Raw genomic sequence first — 24,878 nt, 5'->3', positions numbered from 1 at the left:
AATTATTAGGAACACCATACTAATACGGTGTTGGACCCCCTTTTGCCTTCAGAACTGCCTTAATTCTACGTGGCATTGATTCAACAAGGTGCTGATAGCATTCTTTAGAAATGTGGGCCCATATTGATAGGATAGCATCTTGCAGTTGATGGAGATTTGAGGGATGCACATCCAGGGCATGAAGCTCCTGTTCCACCACATCCCAAAGATGCTCTATTGGGTTTAGATCTGGTGACTGTGGGGGCCATTTTAGTACAGTGAACTCATTGTCATGTTCAAGAAACCAATTTGAAATGATTCAAGTTTTGTGACATGGTGCATTATCCTGCTGGAAGTAGCCATCAGAGGATGGGTACATGGTGGTCATGAAGGGATGGATATGGTCAGAAACAATGCTCAGGTAGCCTGTGGCATTTAAACGATGCCCAATTGGCACTACGGGGCCTAAAGTGTGCCCAGAAAACATCCCCCACACCATTACACCATCACCACCAGCCTGCACTGTGGTAACAAGGCATTATGAATACATGTTCTCATTCTGTTTACGCCAAATTCGGACTCTACCATTTGAAAGTCTTAACAGAAATCGAGACTCATCAGACCAGGCAACATTTTTCCAGTCTTCAACAATCCAATTTTGGTGAGCTTGTGCAAATTGTAGCCTCTTTTTCCTATTTGTAGTGGAGATGGGTGGTACCCGGTGGGGTCTTCTGCTGTTGTAGCCCATCTGCCTCAAGGTTGTGCATGTTGTGGCTTCACAAATGCTTTGCTGCATACCTCGGTTGTAACGAGTGGTTATTTCAGTCAACGTTGCTCTTCTATCAGCTTGAATCAGTCGGCCCATTCTCCTCTGACCTCTAGCATCCACAAGGCATTTTCGCCCACAGGACTGCCGCATACTGGATGTTTTTCCCTTTTCACACCATTCTTTGTAAACCCTAGAAATGGTTGTGCGTGAAAATCCCAGTAACTGAGCAGATTGTGAAATACTCAGACCGACCCGTCTGGCACCAACAACCATGCCACACTCAAAATTGCTTAAATCACCTTTCTTTCCCATTCTGACATTCAGTTTGGAGTTCAGGAGATTGTCTTGACCAGGACCACCCCCCTAAATGCATTGAAGCAACTGCCATGTGATTGGTTGACTAGATAATTGCATTAATGAGAAATAGAACAGGTGTTCCTAATAATTCTTTAGGTGACTGTATAATATAGGCATGCACAGGTCATTTGGTTAAGGCCTCTTTCACACTACCGTTTTTTTTTTTCCGTTTTGCGGTCCGTTTTTTACGGTCCGTATACGGAACCATTCATTTCAATGGTTCCGCGAAAAAAACGGAATGTGTTCCGTATGCATTCCGTTTCCGTTTTTTCATTTTTCCGTTCCGTTGAAAGACAGAACATGTCCTATATTTGGCCGCAAATCACGTTCCGTGGCTCCATTAAAGTCAATGGGTCTGCAAAAAAAAAACGGAACACATACGGAAATGCATTCGTATGTCTTCCGTATCCGTTTTTTCTGAACCATCTATTGAAAATGTTATGCCCAGCCCATGTAATTACTGTATACTGTATATGCCAAACGGAACGGAAAAACGGAACCGAAACGGAAACACAACGGAAACAAAAAAAACGGAAAAACGGATCCGTGAAAAACGGAACGCAAAACACTGAAATCTACATACTGTAGTGTGAAAGAGGCCTAAAGAGGACCTTTCACCGATCCTGACATTGTGAACTAAGTATCATGACATATACAGCGGCACCCAGGGATCTCACTGCACTTACTATTATCCCTGTGCGCCGCTCTGTTCTCCCGTTATGTCCTCCGGTATGTTCGGGGACTTGGTTATAGTAGGCGGAGTCTGCCCTTGTTCTCCCAGGCTGTGAGCTCTGCGCTGTGATTGGCCAGCGCTACAGCCTAGGAGAACGAGACGCCCGCAGAACAAGGGCAGACTCCGCCTACTATAACCAAGTCCCCGAACATACCGGAGGACATAACGGGAGAACGGAGCGGCGCCCAGGAAAAATAGTAAGTGCAGTGAGATCCCTGGGCGCCGCTGTATATGTCATGATACTTAGTTCACAATGTCAGGATCGGTGAAAGGTCCTCTTTAAGTGTGCTTTAGGAAACCAATCATTCAGTTAGAAGGGTTTTCCGGCTTAAAAAGTTTATGGTCTAAAGTGCTGAGGGTGATGTGCAAACATAAAAAAGCAATCCTCTGCTCACAGATTCCGATGGCTCTCATACCGATGCTGCCTGTACTGCAATATACCGTATTTTCCGGCATATAAGACGACCCCCAACTTTTCCAGTTAAAATATAGGGTTTGGGGTATACTCGCCGTATAAGACTACCCCTCCAACGCTATTTACTTTGGCATTAAGATCTGCACGTAATTGTTGTGCAATTTTCGTCTTTTGCCTCAGTACCATATTATGCCTTTCCAAGAATCTAGTACACCAGGATACAGTGGCCTTAAATCTGTTGCTGTGATCTGGGTTAGATTTGGCCCACTGAAGTGCAAACAAACGTATTTTATTTCGTGTCACTACATAACCGTTTTGGCAATGGTCATTCACCATGTCTGCTACATGTTTTTCAAGTTCTGGCCAATGTGGGGTGCCTCTTCTTAATGCACACTTACCCCTTGGCATACTCTTTAATGCTTTTTCATTTGCTTTCCAGTCCCGAACCATCTTTTCTGTTACTCCATATTGTCTTGCAGCAGCGCAGTTATTCCATGGCAAAGTTTACAACTTTAAAGGGAACCTGTCAGATAATTCAGTGCAAGGCAGCTCTCACCTGCTCCACTGGCAGGGACGTCGCACCTGGATGTGGGAATGTGTGAACAGTTTAAATAGAAAGGAAGTCCAGCTCAGGTCAGGTGTGAATACGTGGCTTCTTTAGTACAGCAGTTATAAAATTCCACACAGCAAGGGTGCAACAACATGACAAACATGAAGAAGGACCCTGATGCTATAGAGGTCTGAAACGTGTCACTTGTTGCACCTTGCTGTGAGGAATTTTATAACCACTGTAATAAAGAAGCCACATATTCACACCTGACCTGAGCTGGACTTCCTTTCTATTTAATGGGAACCTGTCACCTGCATTTTGGGTATAGAGCTGAGGACATGGGTTGCTAGATGGCCGCTAGCACATCCGCAATACTCAGTCCCCATAGCTCTGTGTGCTTTTATTGTGTAAAAAAAAATGATTTGATACATATGAAAATTACCCTGAGATGAGTCCTGTATGTGAGATGAGTCAGGGACAGGACTCATCTCAGGGTAATTTGCATATGTATAAAATAGTTTTTTTTACACAATAAAGGTACACAGAGCTATGGGGACTGGGTATTGCGGATGTGCTAGCGGCCATCTAACAACCCATGTCCTCAGCTCTATACCCAAAATCCAGGTGACAGGTTCCCTTTAAGTTTGAAACTGGCTTCATATTTCTTTCTTCTTGCTGGTAGAGCCATGATGAGGTCTTGACTGTTAGCCATTTGTATACTGTACTGTATGTACTGGTGCTGTACTGTATGAACCGGTACAGATACTGGTGCTGTACTGTATGTACAGATACTGGTGCTGTACTGTATTCACCACCACATGTATCTGCTCCCCAGATAGACTCTGTTTTTTCACCACAGATAAGATGCACACCAAACTTCATTAGAGATCCGCCATTCCAACATTAGAATTGGCTGAAGTGCAGATGCTCCTGCTTCCCTCAGAATCGCCAATCCAACCCAGTATACTACAACAAGCCAATCACGGCAAGCGATGTACCGGTATTTTCTGTGCACACTGCATACAAAGCCTGCTTGGATTGGGTGGGTCAACTCTTCCTGCCTGCCCAGCACTCCCTGTCTTCAAGACGATCTGAGCGGTAGTACGCAATGTGATACTGCCGGCATGAGAAAACCACTGAGAGCAGGGTGAGGGGGCTGCTTCAGGAGTGGCTGGCCGGGATGCAGCGCACGGTGGCTCAGCTAGAGGGCGCCTGTCCCTGAAGCTGGAGAAGGACAGCTTCTCCAGTCCGGCTAGGAAGTAAGTTTCAGCACGCCGTATACCGGCATATAGGATGACACCCGGCGTATAAGACGACCCCCGACTTTTGAGAAGATTTTCATGTGTTAAAAAGTAGTCTTATACGCAGGAATACAGTACATTGATAAGCCAAAATATATATATATAAAAAAAATAATAATAATTTATTGCCCCCCTCCCTCAGTGCTGACAAAACAGCTCTGATTCATCCAGAAATAAAGTCCACAAGACCTCTGAATATGTCCTGTGGTATCTGACAGCAAAATAGTAGCAGCAAATCTTTTCAGACCTGTATGTTTGCAAGATGAGGCCTCCATGGGTTGGATATATTTCCAGCACATCCTATAGATAAACAATCGAAAGGGAAAGTTTAACCTTTTCTTATGTTACTCAATCTATTTCTGATTCATCAGACCATGCTACCTTCTTACACCTTTGGTGGTGGACAGGACAGCATTGGCACAACCTGTGATGTTCTGTGTATCACTTTTCTGTTATAACCAGAAACAAAGTTACAGCAATTTATGCTATAGTACTACTTCTATGAGATTGGTCCAGGCAGTCTAGCATTTGCACCCCACGCACATTTACAGTATAAGCTTTGGGAGCCCTTGACTAATTCACTGGTTGTCCTTCCTTGAGTCACTTTTGATAGGTACTAACCATTGCCTACTTTGAACACCCCACATCAACAGCCAATTTTCAGATGTTTTAACAAGTCATCCAGCCATCAGAATTTGACTCTTGTCAAAGTCACTCAGAATCATATGGTTGCTCATTTTTCCTGCTTCCAACACATCGACTTCAAGAACTGAATCTTCTTGGATAAAGATCACACTGCACAAATTATGACATTATAAATCCAGCTCTCCTTCATCACTACTAGACAAAACATATCTTCTACCTTGAGGACAAACTGCTATTTGTATGTGAGATTCTATATTGGAAATCTGATAAATACGTATTTCCCTGAAACTCATACGTACTCTTGAGTTCAAAGGTGGAGGGATTTGCTGTACTAGATCTTTATATATAGGTATAGCATAACAAAGGACAGATTGTGCTCCAAGTTGTGGCCGTTGAAGGAACACAGAGGAAGATGAACCTGCTCCATAAATCTTTAGAGCCTATACTCATTTTTACCTTATGTACCTTCCAATTGAGTGCAGGAGCAGCTATATCCTTAGGTGAGCAAATCTTGGATCTACGTGCTTATTTTCATCCTACATATGGAAACAACCCCTTAAAAACCAACTGTACTGAACTGTAGGAAATTGATGCCACTCATTCTGAGTATGTGGTCCAGTACTGCTAAGTGTTGTATAGCATGTGAGCTACCTATCAATTCTTTCTATCTTAAAGAATGAACCTGCAGTACTTCAAACAGGCATATACTTTTACTAGGTGTATGTATAAATGTATCAATTAATAATTATCAAAATGAAGTATTAAACGTTATTAAAATTTTTTGAACATCAATGCCTTGTGAGTAGAATTAAGAAAGCCAATATCTTCAATATTGTAAACCATGGTTACTTTGCCTTTTAAAAGCCTTCCAATATATGAGAATGTGTCACAATCCTAGAGCACATTTTGATGTTTTCTTTAAGTATGAAGTTAATCTGTTAAAGTATAATCTATGGGCAAAAATTGTAGCCTTTACCTGCTAATGGGCTTATCTCCCACCCCTCAGATATTGGAGATCCTGTAACAGGTCTGATGGCAGTTTATGGAGCCATAAGTAGCCCAATTGGTGCCATTAGCTTCTGGACCTTTATATTAAAAAAATACTTTATTCTTGCTAATCTCTTATTTTTATGAGACCTCTTCCTATCAATATGGCCTTTTTCTGAGCGACTTGTCATTCATGGTTGATCTGTGAAGGTTGTCGTCTTTAACAATGATGCCATACATTAAACTCTCAGTTTGGGCAAAATGGCTGATTAATCTCTGCCATGACATGTAACTTAAATGGGGCTTCCATTTATGGGATGCAGATATGATGTTCTCCAGATTTTTTTTTTCAGAAGATGGTGGTCTAAATCGGCTTTTTTAGACATTCAAAATCTTTAGCGTTTGGCCCGTTAAGGTTAAGTAATTTTTTCCAAAGAAAATGTTTTGTTTTTGCCCACTGAGCTGAATAAAGATTCATGTTTTATATAATGCTTTATATACAGGATAAACGCTAATCACCACATAATTGTATGCTAAGTACAGTATATTCACAAGTACGATCTTCAGAGCATTAACCTCCACAGAATAGAGATGAGATAACGCAGGGCCCACCTGCTGGTCATGACTTGAGAATATCCTACAGAATGAATACCTGTGGTAAGTCCTGATGCATCGACACAAATTATATCACCTGCTCAATACTAAGGAAATCCTGAAAACATGACCGGTAGGTGGGTCCTGACGACTGTAGTTGAGGAACATTGCTTTATTTGATGTAAAGGAAAACTGGCCTAGTTGCCCAGAGCAAACAATCAGATTCAGTCTTTCTTTTTTCCAAAGTAGGTGTGACAAATGAAAGGTAGCATCCGATTGGTTGCTATTGGCAACTACGCCAATTTTCCTTGATACCAGTTTTGAGATATTTCCCTCTTTACATCCGGCAGATAGGACTCACTTTGTGGTATTTCCAGATGTATCAAATGAACCATAACAGTGAAAACTAATAAGCTCTAACTCATTTTTTTACATAATAATGATAACTACCGTTTTACTTTTAACCAAAAGGTGCAAATAGTATTGATATGCCAGTAAACAGCCAGCTAGAGTAAGATGGAGAGGGCTCCTTTTAATTAATTTGTCACATCTTGCGCTGTTACCCATGGAAATCCGGCATAGATTTTGGCTATAATTTTTCCCAGTCTTTGCATATAAAGTATGTCAAATGTGTCAGGCCACAATGGTTCTGTCCCCTTCTGCTAAGATCTGACCACTTTTTCCAAAACTGGAGAGAATTGTTAAAAAGTCACATTTTAAAACAAATCTCCATTTTTGCAAACAAGTAGCGATTTTTGTATGCCAGTAAACTAGCACATAACGTTGGTCAATGTGTCTCACTGTGTTCCTTTGAATGTGCATTATCATTCTACTATATAATGAGGAGTATAAAGCACATTTCTACTTATTACTGATATACCGGGGGATTAGAAAGGCTAGACTGTGGACCAAAACAAGTGAAAAGGGGCATTAGCTGCTATTATTCATTCATATATCAGTCTGGAAATGTCCAACACAAGAGTTGCAAGAAAGCACCAAGACAATAATTGCCTGGTGTATTGAATCCTGGGCGGTTCTGCATCATGATGAGCAATGGCTTTGGAACCGATATAGTCTATGGTGAATTCACTCAGGGGCAATTTAAAGTGGTTATCCAATGATTTATGTAAAAAATGTAAATCAAACATCATACAGAACATGACAACCTCTTTCTAGCAAAGCTAGAACCAGCACTGGACCTCACATGGATCCAGAGATCTCCCCATTCATTGCTCCAATTGTTCTGCTAGATTTATTTGACGCTGGCAGCTCAGGGGTCGTGTGTCCTGTCTGCTGCAGCTGGTGGCAGTTGAGGGATGGATGTGAGCATGTGCTTTCATCTCCGTGAACAGGACAGAGAAATTAAAAAAGAGGAAACAGTTGGTGCTATACAGATAGATTTAATTGAATAACTCAATAACTATAATACATTTTTAATTAGATACAATTGCAAAAAAAATCTGATCCAGGTGCTGGTTTGAAAACTGTACAATATTTTCCGTGGGACAACCCCTTTCATTTAATTGCAAGGTACGTCTGAAATTATTAAAACAAGATTCAAAGTTTGTGTCACTGTGTATGAAGACTTCAGCCACAATATTTCTTTTTGGATGGCAGTAGGAGGGGATAGCATGGATCGGCTTGAGGTTTGTATAATATTTTAGATATTTAAAGGGGTTCTCCGGGAGTTTAATATTGATGGCCTATTCTCAGGATAGGCCATCAATATCTAATCAGTGGGTTAGGACTCCCAGCACCCCCGCCGATCAGATGTTTGAAGAGGCTGCAAAATCACCAGGCCTAGAACAGTGACATGGCATTCATTGGTCATATGGCTCAGTGCTATTCAAGGAGTGCAATACCAAGCACAGCCGCTATCCAATGTGACTGGTATGCTGTGAGCAGGCCACAGCGCTCACTGAAGCATCCGAGCCTCTTAAGGCTACTTTCACACTAGCGTTCGGAGCGGATCCGTCTGATGTTTCATCAGACGGATCCGCTCCGATAATGCAGACGTTCGCATCCGTTCAGAACGGATGCGTCTGCATTAAAACGTAGAAAATTTTCTAAGTGTGAAAGTTGTCTGAGCGGATCCGTTCAGACTTTCCATTGTAAGTCAATGGGGAACGGATCCGCTTGAAGATTGAGCCATATGGTGTCATCTTCAAGCGGATCCGCCCCCATTGACTTACATTATAAGTCTGGACGGATCCGCTCGCCTCCGCACGGCCAGGCGGACAGCTGAACGCTGCTTGCAGCGTTCGGGTGTCCGCCTGGCCGTGCGGAGGCGAGCGGAGCGGAGGCTGAACGCCGCCAGACTGATGCAGTCTGAGCGGATCCGCATCCATTCAGACTGCATCAGGGCTGGACGGAAGCGTTCTGCTCCGCTCGTGAGCCCCTTCAAACGGAGCTCACGAGCGGACAGCAGAACGCTAGTGTGAAAGTAGCCTAACATAGCTGATTGGTGGGGTTCTGGGAGGCAGACCCTAACGATCAGATATTGATGACCTGTCCTGAGGATAGCTCATCAATATTGAACTACTGGAAAACCCCTTTGCAGCCATTTCATGTTTGTGAGCCGTTATGTCCGAGATCTTCATAAATTACCTTTGTGGTATATTTGAAGAGATAATGAATGTACTCATTTCATTTCTACTTCTAGAAGCTGAGAAGACCCCTAAGTTCTGGAATGATAAGTCCAGGGAGACTTTGGCAGCTGCAATGAACCTGACTCCAAATGTCAACAAGGCCAAGAATCTCATTATGTTTCTAGGAGATGGTAAGCTATCACCAGGCTCAGGATGGCCAAACAGGTGTATTTAGTGGTGGGAAGATCTATAGGATATATAAGGTTCTCCTGTAAAATGCTGTTCATAAATGAATTTTAAGAAGTGCATTGGTTGCCCCTCATTATAACTAGATGGCCCTGCTGGCAGAATTGTACAATACAATTTGGATTTGAATTTGGAAATCTTGTTCATATAAACTTTCTTTAATGTAGTTGGCTGAAACTGTTAATTTCATTATCAAATGTCATTATAACCAACTTCTGTGCAGGATTACAGAAGATGACAGTTTTCACTGCTATTTAGTGCTTGGACGCTTCTGTCTCCCTTTTATTACTGCAAAAGAAACAAAGCTTACAATTGCAATGTGCGCCGGCCCTCTCGCGCATCCCAGGTGTAGTAGGAATGCTGAGTGGTGTACTGCAGCCTAAATGTCTCTTTATGTGTGTCACGGTGCTCCTACCTGGATACTGCTGGACCCCAGGCTTTGGCTCCGAAGCAATACAAAGGGGGAATACTTTATTGATTTGAAAGTAAGATTAAGTCCAGACCATGTATGTAGTTGAACAGCAGCTTTACTCGAATAAACTTTCATCCAAACGATTTGCAGGCTTTGTCTTGGTCCCAGCAGGCTTTAGCATAAACTGGCAGGCTTTCTCAAAAACTCTGCTTGCTTTCTCTCTCTCTGCTGTACTCACAGGCTTGCTTAAAACTCTTCTTTACTTCTTTAAGCTGCACTAAATTCTGCTTAAGTCTGGTTACTGTACTTTACAACTGTTCTGGTATCCTTGGATGGGGTGCCGTCGACTGTTTTTCCCCTCCTGACACTCAGCCGAAGAACTCTTCCTCTTGCTGATTTCACTTATGGTGGCCCAAGAACTATTCATCTGGCCCCTATGGCTTCCAGACATCTTTCTTCATGGCTAGCAGAGCTTAGGGTGCTCTGTCTGGCGTAGCGTGCCTCTCCTGTCTAGAATTCTACGCCAACTCTAACTAACTAGAAACTTCCGCCCCACCCTTCCGGCAGGAAGCAGGACTCGTCCACTTCTGCCCAAAGGGGGGAGAATGGAATGGTAAGTTCCATTCTATCTAATTATAGCTCTGCCATCTACGCTGCCATCTGCCCTGAGCATGTCTAGTCCTGTCAATCAAGGGGGGCGGCAGTATGCAGAGCACAGGGGATGTTACAAAGCAATGCTGAAAGGATTCAGCCCCGCCTCGTGGTGGTCCAACTTCTCATTTGCATATTAATACATATGCAGATATCTCTGAATCTGTTTAGTATACAGACAAAAGAAAGGTATAGTTTTAATCAGCAGGATGAGCCCTCCCAGGCAGTATGTCTGGTTTAATATGATTGATCCTGGTGACATTTTCTCATTTACAAATGCGCCACTAAAATGTCAAACCTACTATTATGTGATGCAATAATGTAAAATAAATACACACGCCATATAATACATACATTTCTTCAGTACTCTATACTGTAGGTATTCCCTCCTAGTATGTGAACAGACATGATTTTTTATCACCTAATTGTGATGTATAAGGGCTCATGCACATGGCTGTATGTATTTTGCAGTCCGCAAAACACGGATCCGCAAAAAAAAAAAGGATCACATCTGTGTGCATTCCGTATTTTGCGAAACGGAACAGCTGGCCCCTAATAGAACAGTACTATCCTTGTCCATGATGTGAATAGTAATAGGACATGTTCTATTTCTTTGCGGAACGGACATACGGAAACGGAATGCACACGGATTAACTTCCGTTTTTTTAGCAGACCAACTGAAATGAATGGCTCCGCATGCGATCTGCAAAATATGCGGAACGGACACGGAAAGAAAATACATTCATGTGCATGAGCCCTCAGGTTGTTTTCTCTTACATATTACAACAGTACGGTGGCTAAGTGGTCAGCGCTGGGGTCCTAGGTTCATATCTGACCAAGGACAACATCTGCATGGAGTTTGTATGTACTCGCCGTGTTTGCGTAGATTTCTTCCCACACTCCAAAGACATACTGATAGGGGACTTAGATTTTGAGACCCATTGAGGACAGTGTGATGCTAATGTCTGTAAGGCACTGAGGGCTATAGTAGTGCTATATAAGTGCATTAAATAAATAACATAGTGCATCTCTATATAATGTGTCTAATTCCAGGGATGGGTGTGACCACAATTACTGCAGCCCGTATATACCAAGGACAACTAGCAGGACAGCCTGGAGAAGAGAATGTACTAGAGATGGAAAAGTTTCCACATATAGCTCTCTCAAAGGTGAGGATGGTCATCATGAGAAATACACTACAATATTCATAATTTTACCAGCAGAACCACACAACAAAAAAATTATAATTCTGTGCATTATTGATTTACATAGCACCAGAATCTATTCTGCTGTTAAGCCCCCGCTTACATCTGCAGATTCCTGCCAGTAGAGTGGTCAACTCAGTACCAGAGAAGTAAAAGGGCAAAACAGAAGTCAGTCCAATAAACAGTCAAGAAGCCAGGTACCATCACTCAAACAAGGGTTAATCCAGAAGACAGGATCAGAATAATGGGTTATCCACAGTAACCTAACAAATACTGAACCAAAAAGGAAGCTCAGCAGCTGGTGAATAGTTCTGGAGAAAGCTGGAGGAAAATGAACTCTTAAGGCCCCTTTCACATGGGCGAGTATTCCGAGCAGGTGCGATGCGTGAGGTGAACGCATTGCACCCACACTGAATCCGGACCCATTCATTTCTATGGGGCTGTGCACATGAGCGGTGATTTTCACGCATCACTTGTGCGTTTTTCACGTAATTCAGGCCCCATAGAAATGAATGGGTTGCGTGGAAATCGCAAGCATCCGCAAGCAAGTGCAGATGCAGTGCGATTTTCACGCACAGTTGAAAGGAGACGATCGGGATGGGGACCCGATCATTATTATTTTCCCTTATAACATGGTTATAAGGGAAAATAATAGCATTCTGAATACAGAATGCATAGTAAAATAGGGCTGGAGGGGTTAATTTTTTTTTTTTTATATTTAACTCACCTTAATCCACTTGTTCGCGCAGCCGGCATCTCTTCTATCTTCATCTGTGAGCAATAGGACCTTTGATGATGTCACTACGCTCATCACATGATCCATCACAATGGTGATGGATCATGTGATGGACCATGTGATGAACACAGTGATGTCATCAAAGGTCCTATTGCTCACAGATGAAGACAGAAGAGATGCCGGCTGTGCGAACAAGTGGATTAAGGTGAGTTAAATATATATATATTTTTTTATTATTATTTTTTTTAACCCCTCCCACCCTAACGATGTTATAAGGGGAAATAATACAATCTACACTACAACTAACCCAAACCTGAACTTCTGTGAAGAAGTTCAGGTCTGGGTACCACAGTCGGTTTTTTATCATAAAAACTGAACATCGGAACCCAATCGCAGTCAAAACTGACTGCAATTGGGTACCTACTCGCGCGGGTTTGCCGCAATGCACCGGGACGCATCCGGACCTAATCCGGATCTGCTCGTCTGGAAGGGGCCTAAGGCAGCCCTACACGTTCAATACCTGTCAGCCAAACAGCCATCTCTCCCCCATACAAATACTGTACATGTTTAGTTTGGCCAAACGTGTATGTGTATTCAATGGGGAGAAAGCCGCTGCGAGAACAAAAGGATGGAATAAAAATATTCACTTTTCCCAATCCTGCTCTCCCTTGACATCATCTGTCGAGGGAATGACAGGAGCTCCCCACACATCAGACTGTCTTGTGAACCTGCCAAGGACTAATGTGTATGAGAGTCTTTAGCAACAAATACTGAGTGGGGCAATAAGGTAGAGTCCAGGAACAGACAATACGACTGTGCACTTGTCACACACAGTGGTGCACTACAATAGGTAAGTTCATGGCACTCACAGGAACTGTAAAATGAAACATACACATATTAGTTACACTACAGCTTCTCTAGGTCCTAACTCATTAACCCCTTAATGACCAGCCTGTTTTGGGACTTAATGACCAAGTGATTTTTTTCGTCACGTTTCAAGAGCTATAACTTTTTAATTTTTCCATCGATGTAGTTGTATAAGGGCTCGTTTTTATAATTTTTAATGGCGCCATTTTGGGATACACATAACTTACTGATTAACTTCTATTAACTCTTTCTGGAAGGGGGATGGGAAATAACAGCAATACTGTCAATGAGTTTTTACATTCAAAATTTTGCGACATAGATTTTTTTGGATAAATAACATGATAACTTTACTCTCTGGGTCAGCATGATTTACAGCAATATCAAATACATATATTTTTGCTAAATAAACCCCCCTTTTTTTTAAAGAAAAACTTTTTGATTGCTTTTTATTTCGTTTTTTTGTATGGTGAATAAGTAAAAAAAAAGCTGCCATTTAGGCATTTTTTTTCACGACGTTCACCATATGGGATAGCTGACCTAATAATTGAGTAGTGCAGGTCATTACGGATGCGACAATACCAAATATATGGAAGTGATTTTTTTTTGCTATTTTTTACATTGAAAAGCATTTTTCCAATGGGAAAAGTGGTGTATTTTTTTTTACTTGGAATTTTTTTATCAAAACTTTTTAACTTTTTTAAAACTATTTAATATTCCCACAAAGGTATTATAATAGACAATCTTTTGATTGCTTTTAAATACATTGTACTATTCAAGCAGAGGTAGATGGGAGACAGCAGGAGTCCACTTCCTTTGTATCTGCATACATGCCGCGGGTGCAATTGCCAGAAGCATGTAAGGAGTTAAATGGCCCAGACTGGTGCTTCTACCGGTCTGGGCCTGTTAAAGCAGAAATGTGGATCTCATGTCAGAGCCAAGCACCCACTCTCCTCTGCACAGGAGACCCTTGTAGCGATTAGCCTAAGCCCCTTAGTGATTGTCGTAATAAGGCATATTGATGGTCACTAAGGGGTTAAGTGATACAATGAATTTAGCAGCTATTTATCATTTCTTAGTCACCAAGAATCAGATACTTCTTTTAGCAGTTACCCAAATCTCAAATATATCTGCTTCTAACCCCTGTGAATTCCCTTTCATGTTTATTTTAATCACTTATATATGACTGCTGCAATATTATACTTTATGTTCCTTCTAGGTGTACAATGTAGATGCACAGGTCCCTGACAGTGCGGGTACAGGTACAGCCTATTTGTGTGGTGTAAAAGCCAATTCTGGGACCCTGGGTGTGAGCGCAGCTGCAACATATGAAGTTTGCACAAGTGCCAATGGCAATGAGGTGGAATCCATACTTCACAGAGCTAAATTAGCAGGTGAGATATTATTTCCTTTCATGACTAACCATACAATTCTTAGCCTTCACTTTTTCACTGTAGGTTTAGTACTAACACATCTCATCTGTTTACAATAAACCCCAATTCAAGAAAAGTTCAGATGCCATGTAAAATGTAAATAAAAACAGAATGACAGCGAAGACTTTGAATATCTCACCATCTACAGTACATAATACCATCAAAAGATTCAGAGGATCTGGAGAAATCCATTGTCACAGTCCCGCCAGTGACAGGGACTAGAAGATCGAGGAGACTGTCTGCATGTGATTGACAGCCTCTTGGGTTTCACTTTTCTGTGTTGTTGCTGGGGATGACCACACCTCTTGTCTCAGGTGTAGCTTAAGTGGTCATTCCTTCTCCTCTATTTAGTCTTGCCTCACCCATCATGCTATGCAGTTGATAGCTCCTTGTTTGTGGAAGTCCTGGTGTTGGTTCTCTCTGAGTTCCTGCTCGTCCGCATACTTTTGGAAGTTACGTTTATCTTCTGTGTTGTTTGTTGTTTTTCCCCACCTTCTGATATTAGGCCTGAGGGGGTCTCCTATTCCTTCATCTGGGAAGGAATAGGCCATCCGTGTCCTGACACTATCTGCAGGGCCCTGTTAAGGTGAGATAGGGTTTAGGTTCCTGCATATGAACATTCCTACCATCAGGGTCTGTTCATACTGATAGCAGTCAGGGCTCGGCGTAGGGACTCACTAGGTGTGACCATTTTCCTTTCCCTAGGTTCCAGGCCTAATATCTTTTCCCTTCTGTGTTCAGTGTGGAGTGTATTTACCACAATGCGCTGTGACATCCATGTGCAGAAGTGACAAGGCCAGCAGTTAATATTGGATACTGGTGATCTATGGGCCCTCTGGCAGCACTATATTAAAAACAGGCATGATTCTGTACTATAAATCACTGCATGGGTTCAGGAGCACTTCCAGAAATCATTCTCTGAACGCCATGCAATTCACAAATGCAAGCTAAAGAAGAAACGCTTCTGTCTTCCCTGGGTCAAAGCTCATTTAAAATGGACTGAGGCAAAATGGAAAACGGTTCTGTGGTCAGATGAATCAAAATGTGAACTTCTTTTTGGAAACCACGGACACCGTGTTCTGCGGATTTAAAAGGAGAATGACCATCCAGCTTGGTATCACCTCACAGTTCAAAAGGCTGCATCTTTGATGGCATGAGGTGGATTAGTGTCTATGAGATGGGAAACGTACTTATCTGGAAAAGGCACTATCAATGCTAAACCATATATAGAGGCTTTAGAGCAACATATGCCTCCATCCAGACAATGTCTCTTTCAGGGAAGCCTCACATATTTCAGCAAGACATTGCTAAACCACATACTGCATCCATTACAGCAGCATGGCTTTGCAAACGAAGAGTCCAAGTACTGGACTGGCCTACCTGCAGTCCAGACCTTTCATTAAGAAAAATCCGATAAAGAAGACACAGAACTGTTGAGTAGCTAGAATCCTACATCAGACAAGAATGGGACAACATTCATCAACCAAAGCTCCAGCATCTTGTCTCCACAGAAATTTACAGACTGTTAAAAGAAGACGGCATTCTACACAATGGTAGACATGGCCCTGTCCCAACTTTTTTGGGATGTGTTCCTGCTATCAAGTTATACACGAGTTATTTTTCCATGAAAGGAGAAGAATAGTGAAGTACCACAACCACCATTAAGCATCCAGCATTTATTATACTTACAAAATTGATAAAATCACAAGCATGTAGCAAAGATTAAAAGCCGTTTTACCGTCATATGCCCCTGATGAAGCTGAGGTGAAACCCGGGTCATGCACATGATGAGAAACCAGCATTTGTTACATTTGGGATTTTATCAATTTAATAAATGCTGGATGCTTAATGGTGGTTGATGTACTTCATATTCGCTGCTCCTTTCTCTGCTTAATACAGGGAAATTAGGAACGGAGATTTGATTGGAGGGTCTCAGCACTTGGACCCCCACAGATGAAAACTTTTGATATGTCTCTACTGCTGATGTAACTAATCCATTTTACATTATTTGACAGGTAAATCTGTAGGTATTGTGACAACAACTCGCGTCCAACATGCCTCTCCAGCGGCTGCTTATGCACATAGTGCCAGTCGGAATTGGTACTCTGACAGTGAGATGACCACAACCATGATTAACAATGGCTGCAAGGACATCGCATACCAGCTGGTGCACAACACAGACATTGATGTAATGACAACTACAAAATTTGTAATATTAGAATACTTAACTTGGCAACATCCTGATGTATTGTATATTTTAAAGGTAATTCTGGGAGGAGGCCGAGCCTACATGAGTCCAAAGGGGACACCTGACCCAGAATACCCAACCAGCACATCAAACCAGGCTGTTAGAAGAGATGGTCTTAACTTAATTGATCTGTGGTTAAACAAGAGACAGGTAACCTTGACTCCTGGTGCTGGCAGTCTATATAGATCACTTATAAATGTAGGAATCCTGTCGGTTATGGGAACCTTCATACATTACAGACTTGCTGCTCTTATGTAGCATAAAATGCAATGTGTCCATGTTACCACAGCATATGATCTCTAGCAGGTCACCTCATAGATTCACAGCAGTTTTGAAATCTGTGTAGGCAGGTTAACCTGTAAATTCAAATTTGGTTAGGCAGAAGTGTAGCTGGATGCCATCGAGAATGTTATAGCGGAACCCTTTAAAAACATATGACTTCACATGACCATATATATGGTAAAGCATCTCCCTAGATATACAGTACTGTAAGCATATTACACACTTAGCTCTCTAAGTTGTTATCATGTCATCGCAGGGCTATTCTGACAAATTAGGGGTACGTCTACATCGGACATAAATTGAGCAGAAAAACACCACAACTCAGTTTCAAAATATGCAGAGTTAATATGAAATTGTTGCATTTTTGCCACTGATTTCATCGTACACATTCCAAAGGGTGAAAACTGCTGTGAAAACCTGTAATGTAAACTGACATGCTGCGGACTTAAAGGGGTTTTACCATCACATACAATGGGGGCATATCGCTAGGGACCCGCACCTACAACGAGAACGGAGCGGGGAAATGAATGGAGGGCGCACTGCGCATGCGCCTAGCGTGTGCTCCCATTCACTTGTATGGGAGCAGCGTTTGATGGTGGATGGACCCCGGGAAACCCAGTGTCCTCCAACCACAGCTCTCCCCGCTCTATTCTCCTTGTAGGTGCGGGTCCCAGAGGTGGGACCCACACCTATCAGACAATGGGGGCATATCCTAGCGATATGCCCCGATTGTATGTGATGGGAATACCCCTTTAAAATCTACACCATATGTATTTCCATTCAGTTTCTTCATGGATTTGGTACAATCTCATCCATTTTGCTGCTACTGTAATACTCAGGGGATTTTCTGTCCGCAAAACCTACATAGAAAATCTATAGCATATTCAGCCCATGTGAACATAGCTGTTATGCTGGCGGTTTGTGCCCACCATGCTCCTGCTCTCTCCTCCATGCACATCTCTTACCCTGCCTGTCCCTGTCTGCTGCTGCACTCTCTCCTCTCCTTCTAGCCAGCGACACTCCCTGCCACTGGTGCAGACTGTGACTTCTGCAGACTGAGGCCTGCATGTGCTGCTAGGCCTTCTGGCTTGCCTCCTGCATGCTCACTTTCTCTTGGCTTCTAAGAGGGCCAGCGCATGCACTTGTGTTCCCAGCTAATGGCTGGCTTTCCCTGGGTACTTAAGGTGCCTGAAATTTAGGTCGTTCTATTGTCCAGTAACCAGCAAAGGTATGCTCTTGTGTCTGACTACCCATGTCCACGGTGAGCTCTTGTGTCTGACTACCCATGTACCGTACCCAGGACATGTCTGTCCTGTCCCGATCTTGGACGGCTCATTTTGCTCCTTGCTGTCTGTCCTGACCTCAGATCTGCTCTCTGGATTTTGCACATACTCACCCTGCCCTTACTTTGGATTGTATTCAATCTGGTTAGTTGGCACGGTGGGTCCACACCCACTGTCTGTTACAATACTTGAATGATGTCTTTGATTATATGTGCCACGATGGTCTAGATTCAGACTGCCATTATAATTGCTAACACTGTATTGACTATAGCTATTCCCTTGTACTCAGGATTCAGAAATCCATAACCACGAACACTGGACAAAAATATAGCCAATAAAAGTCTGAAACAGTTTTGGCAATAATTTGTGAGTGACTGATGGCTTATCTCCAGGGTGAACTAAAGGAGCTGGTGAATAGTCACTTCACTTGATCCTTCTCTCTGCCACATCATCTGTTGGGGATAAGTTAAGAGCTTCCCATACACATTAGACTGTCCACTGAAGACACCGTTCTCAGCTGGTTTGGCTGATAATACTCTGATGTGTATGGGACCTCAAGTTTTACTTAGTATTAGTGAATCTGCCACATCGTGTGTCTTCCTGGAACCACATTTTACTCTTAATGAAACCAGTTAACATACAAATGTGAGATATTAACTGGACTGAGACAGTTTATTCTTCATACTAGGCATCATTATTTTTCTTCTGACAGGGATCCAAGTATGTGTGGAATAAAAAAGACTTTGATGCAGTGAATGAAAATTCAACTGATTATCTTATGGGTATAGTATCCACTATATTTGTTCTCTACTGGGGAAATAGAAGATTAAAGAAGCAATATATTGTATGTCCTATAAAATGCCATAAACGCCTGATCCTTGGGGCGTTGACCGCTGTGAATCCCAGGAGGTGCATGTTTGTCCAGTTGAGAGTTGGCTGAGTATACATTGTCCATCTCTATTAAAGACTGTGAGAGCTATGGACACGCTGATTGTACACCTTTGCCTGATTCTGTTTATCTCACAGACCAGTGGTCTCCAACCTGTACTTCTCCAGTTATTGGGAAACTATAAGAGCCGCTGGGCAGCTAATGCTGAGTGCATCAACCATAGCAAATTTTATAGCTATAGTCAAAATTTTCAACCATTTTAAACAATTTTTTTTTGGGGTTGAAAAGTTGGTGCAACTTAACACATTTAGCTATAATTCACAGTGATACCAGCTAAAACTATTTGATTCTGTGGTGTTATGCATATATACTGGCCGACACCAATTACCAAGGCCCTGACATGTATATTGATAGGATTGCCTATATTTAATAATTTTATTCATTTAGATTACTGACACCAATCAGTTTATTTTGGGGTTTCTTTGTAAATTATTTATGGTTTTTTTCACAAATTTACTATTTATTCTCTGCTTATATTTATCTAGTGTATATTCATTATATTTTTTTTTATAGTATTTGTATATTTCCATGTCTTTATTGTGGTTTCTAGGATTTCTTCCATTATATGGCTTGAACCTATGTATAACCTCCTGTCTCAAGTCAAAAATTTCTGTGTAATATAAGTCAGTAAAAATAGGGTGAGACCCCAGATAAAGTGCAGTATGGCTGTTGCTCGATGGAACAAAGTCCAGTGGTATCCGTGAAAATAAAAAGCAGATATCACATCTACAATATGACAACTGCACCATGTAGGCCTTGCTGGTGATATTACTGTGCCATGCTTCTTGTTTTTCCCCTCTGTTGGGTCTCTACTCATAGATAAAGTAGATCGGGTTTGTAGAAAATAACAGATCTTAACACCTTTATATTTTTAGGTCTTTTTGAGCCGAAAGACATGAAGTATGAACTGAGTCGTGATCCTTCTGCGGACCCTTCCCTTGCCGAGATGACAGAGAAGGCCATCAAGATCCTGAGCAAAAATCCCAATGGTTTCTTTCTGTTTGTAGAAGATGAGTATACAGTGCATGTCACGAATAACTCAAACTCAGTATAACTAAGATATAAATGTAACTCTTATTAATATACAGTAAAACATTAAGCAAATAACCACTAACCAATCTTGTGCCATAACTACTGCTTAAAAATACACAAAAACTAATGAGCAAGTAAAATTGGAATTGTACTCCCAAAGTATTAATGGGATCTGTCCCATGAAACCCTTTAGGTCAGATTTTGACACCATAGAATAATAGTTAAAAAACGTAATAACTAATGATGTGATTTTCTCTGCATTGCCCAAATCACATGTGTGAATTACCCAGTTGACTGTAATGGGTTGGTGTTCAGTCCATGTGCTATTCGTTCTACACACAAACATCACCCAGAAGGGAAAACTGCTCATCTGAATGGTCCCCAAGGGAAAAAAATATCACTTTTCTGTTAAAGAAAACATGTCAGCTCTTCTAACATTAAAATTATAGATAGTATATGAGAATACTGGACATTATTATATAATACTTCGTAAGGTTAATAAGTCTGGGCATATTGAAGAACAATTAAAAAGGATCTGTCACCTCTCTTTTCATGTCTGTTTTAGCAACTACTTGTATTCCCATTCCACTTGCATACAGGCTGATACTGACCGCACTGAATGGATAGTATCAGACTGTGCCAGGGACCCCACCTTCACCCCAACAATAGCACCCAGGTAGACTGTACTGCAGACTGTTATTTATTATTATATTTCTATAATTGTAATTTATTAATCTACTTCTAGTATGAATAATGGAGGAATGACAAAACAGAGTTATAAGAAAAAATGTTGTTGTATATGGGATACAAATATTTACTGAAAGGTTATGTTTACAGCATTGTGGGATTAAGATGCAGGGAAGTGTCTCTGATTTCTATCTGTTGATACTAATTGCAGTTTTGAATTGAATTTACGAGGTAGAATTGACCACGGACATCATGATGGGAATGCTAAGAATTCACTGACAGAAGCTGTTGAGTTTGACAAAGCCATCCGTATGGGTGGACAATTGACATCCGATTCTGACACACTGACTGTTGTGACCGCTGACCACTCTCACGTCTTCACGTTTGGCGGCTACACAGACCGTGGCAACAGTATTTTGGGTAATGCATTTAATAAAAGATATTTATTACATTTATTTTTATTTAATTCCCTAATCTAATCTTAATAAAGAGTTATTTAAAGGGGTTGTCTCCACGGGCATAGCTAAAGGCTCATAGGCCCTGGTGCAAGAGTTCAGCTTGGGGCCCCCCTTCCCTCAGTATTTGTGGCAAGGGCAGGGTTGCACCTAGCCTTTCTGCTGCCTGAGGCAAAAATTTAAACGAAAAATTCTCAACTTAACTCCTTCCCTCCAGCCCTACTGTTAAAAACATACTTGGAAAACATTACATACAATGCTACAAAACATACAGGGGAGTGCAGGGCCACATACCTCTATACAATCAGTGATGTCTCCTCTCATGTAGACATTCTCTTTCCTCATCTTCTCCTTACAGACCAGACCACCATGAGCATCCCATCCTGCCACCCCCAATACTGTGTCTGCTGTATACTGCAAAAACAGTCCCCCTGAAAATACCAGCACCCTATTGGCAATAGCAATAACTATTGGCACACAGTGCTCTAAAAAAATAACTGTGCCCAGCAAATAGTGTAAACATAATGGGGGTCATTTACTATTTTGAAATTAGCCTGAATTAGGTGCATTTCAGGTTCAGATGGCAGCACAACGGTCTGTGACTTTGCCCCGCTCACGCCAGTTCTAAAATTGTGGGAGTGGCGTGGTCTTTCATCATTTTTTAAGCCTGGTTTAGGTGTAGAAAATGGTCTAAATGGACACTGTCTTACATTTATAACTAGCGCTGGATGCGTTGAAGTTATGCAGAAGCCTGCACCTCTTCATAACTTTGGCTGATCCAATGCCAGCACACGGCCTTTATTAAGACCGGCGTCTAAAATGTCAGTATTAATGAATGTACCCCAATGTTCCCCTAAAATAATTGTGCTAAACTGTCCCAGGATACCCACCACAGTAATAGTGCTCTCCAAAGTCCCACCAATAGAAATAATCTCCCAGAGTGCATAGTGTTAACAGTGCCCCCAATAGTAATAATGTCACATTATGCCGATACTAGTAATCATGTTCCCCATAGCCCCCTAGTACTAATACTTCTCCTAATGTGTGCCACTAGAAAAATACCTCCTAATGTGTGCCAGCACAAAAAAATACCCCTATAATGTGCACCAGTACAAAAAATACCCCCTTACCTTTCAGATCAGACACCCATAGCAGACCTCAGATTAGACCGACATATCACACCTCAGATCAGACCCCCATATCAGATCCTCAAATAAGACCCCAATATCAGAACCTCAGACCCTCCATATCAGATCCTTAGATCAGACCCCCATGTCAAACCTCAGATGAGACCCCCCATCAGACCTCAGATCAGACACCCTTTAGACCTCTATGTCAGACCCCATATCAGAACTTATATCAGACCTTAGTTTCAGACCTGAGATCAGACCCCCATTAGACCTACATGTTAGACTTCCCGATATCAGACCTCAGATCAGACCGCCTTTAGAGCTCCATGTGAGACCTCCCGAGTATCAGACCTCAGATCAGACCTTAAACTAAGTAAATAAGCTTACCTCTCCTGCTCTGCTGCTCCTCTCCAGGTGTGGAGGTCTCCCCTGCATTCTCAGCTCCTGGTCTTCTCTGGGTCTGCGCAGCACTATCCCCTGACTGCCTGCAGCATACGGTCATAGTGCGCGCCTACGTCCTGATGCTGTACGGCGTCAGGACAGTGCAGCGTGGCCTGGAGAAGACGAGAGGAGGGGTTAGTACAGCGCTCGTAGCGCTTCACTTCCCCCACCTCCTGACAATCACAATACATTAGTAATTGCCTTGTATTAACTTCATCTACATGATAAATGTGAGACAACCTTTATAATAGCGTCTCTGTATAGTTTGTTATACAAAATGGAGGCAGATCTGTTTTCTGTCCAAGTTCACCAACTGGATCTGTTGACAGTAGCCTTTTTTTTTTATTAGCAGTTTGCCCAAGGAAATGTTTCACGATGGTCAAAACCACAAGCTGAAGTTCTTTCGTGATAATTGCACAGACTGAAGCAGATTGCTTCGAGGTATCGCATTGCCAATGAGAATAATATGTTGTTTTTAATCTTTGTAGGTTTGGCACCAAATAAAGCCAGTGATATTAAACCTTTCACTAGCCTTTTGTATGGGAATGGACTTGGATTTAAGCTCTCTAGCGGTGTACGGGAGGACATCACCAATACTGATACAGGTATTAAACAGCATGTTAATTATCAGTCCATGGATAAAATAAAGCAAGCATAGACATTCAAGGAGAAATGTTGTGATATATTATATCCATTTGAACTTTTTTTGTATTCTATAGTATAATGAGTATGAGTATCCTTTCTCTTTTATCTCTTTCCCTATCCACAATTTTCGACATTTGATCTTTTGGGAGCTATGACATTCATTATAACTAAACTGTTTCTTATTTTTTTTCAACAGAAGCCAATAATTACAGACAGCAGGCTGCTGTGCCGCTAGTGTCAGAGACACATGGAGGAGAGGATGTAGCGATCATGGCTAAAGGCCCATTTGCCCATCTTTTTCATGGCATCCATGAACAGAGTTACATTGCCCATGTTATGGCCTTTGCAGCCTGCCTGGAACCCTATACAGATTGTGAAACATTAAGGGCAAAATTACCCCCTGAATAGTTTCTGCGGCTAGTGCCACTACTGTAATAAGTGTGAAAGGGGTATGGAATTAGTGATCCTGGAGCATTGCAGATACATATTACTTGTTTGTAATTTTGTGATCATCAATATAATAAAATGGCTTCATTAATTAAATTCAGTCATCTTGACATTCTATAGGTTGCCTGGTTTCTGCCTCTCTAAGCACAAACTTTAACGTTTAGTTATCTGAAAAATGAGGCATTTGTGACATAGTGAACAATCTTGAAACCTTTATTGTTCAAACATTAAAAATGGACTCCAATAATATGGATGGCAGTATACAGTCAACGCGTTTTGGTTATACCAACTTATTCATGACATATACGTGAGAAAATACACTGCTTAAATAGTATAGCAGTTACCTCTAAATGAGTTTATATGATGACAGGTGGAGCATTTTCTAGACATGTCTTAAAGAATAATACTATATATATATATATATAACCACCATATTGTGCAAACCAGTTAAAAACAAGCAAAGCCAAATAAGCCTAGGTACCGTACTTTAGAATTAATCAGATGCACATGGTTTTATACCATAAGAATTTATCATAGGACTAGTGAATCCTGCATTAATTGTATATACCAGGGATCAGCAACCTTTGGCACTCCAGCTGTTGTGAAACTACAACTCCCATAATGCCCCAATAACTTCTATGGGAGTTAGAAGAACAGCCGAGCATATTGCATGCTGGGAGTTGTAGTTTCACAACAGCTGGAGTGCTGAAGGTTGCTGATCCCTGGTATATACCTTATAATTTAAAGGTACCAGACCGATACAACAATGAAAATCATTTCATTGTATTATATGGAAATGTAAATATTGAAATCT

General features: G+C 41.7%; 1 protein-coding gene across 1 annotated transcript; it reads left to right on the top strand.

The window, feature by feature from the left end:
• The first annotated feature begins 9,036 nt into the window (after positions 1–9,036).
• LOC120999142 (intestinal-type alkaline phosphatase-like) lies at positions 9,037–24,025 on the top strand. The gene is made up of 10 exons (XM_040430016.1): positions 9,037–9,109; positions 11,281–11,396; positions 14,252–14,426; positions 16,481–16,653; positions 16,729–16,863; positions 18,991–19,060; positions 20,103–20,237; positions 21,175–21,366; positions 23,461–23,577; positions 23,814–24,025. The coding sequence occupies exons 1-10, from the start codon at positions 9,052–9,054 to the stop codon at positions 24,023–24,025; spliced, it is 1,383 nt and encodes a 460-aa protein (XP_040285950.1). The 5' UTR covers positions 9,037–9,051.
• Positions 24,026–24,878: the final 853 nt, after the last annotated feature.

The sequence above is a fragment of the Bufo bufo genome, chromosome 4, assembly GCF_905171765.1.
Source record: "Bufo bufo chromosome 4, aBufBuf1.1, whole genome shotgun sequence".
Classification (NCBI taxonomy): Eukaryota; Metazoa; Chordata; class Amphibia; order Anura; family Bufonidae; genus Bufo; species Bufo bufo.
This window is presented reverse-complemented; position numbering and strand designations above follow the sequence as displayed.

Excerpts from the sequence above, each read along its gene's own strand:
- LOC120999142 (XM_040430016.1), top strand. The coding sequence starts at position 9,052 with ATGAACCTGACTCCAAATGTCAACAAGGCCAAGAATCTCATTATGTTT. Across the intron at positions 11,397-14,251 it reads CACATATAGCTCTCTCAAAG|GTGTACAATGTAGATGCACA; the intron begins GTGAGGATGGTC and ends TGTTCCTTCTAG. Across the intron at positions 21,367-23,460 it reads CCGTGGCAACAGTATTTTGG|GTTTGGCACCAAATAAAGCC; the intron begins GTAATGCATTTA and ends TAATCTTTGTAG.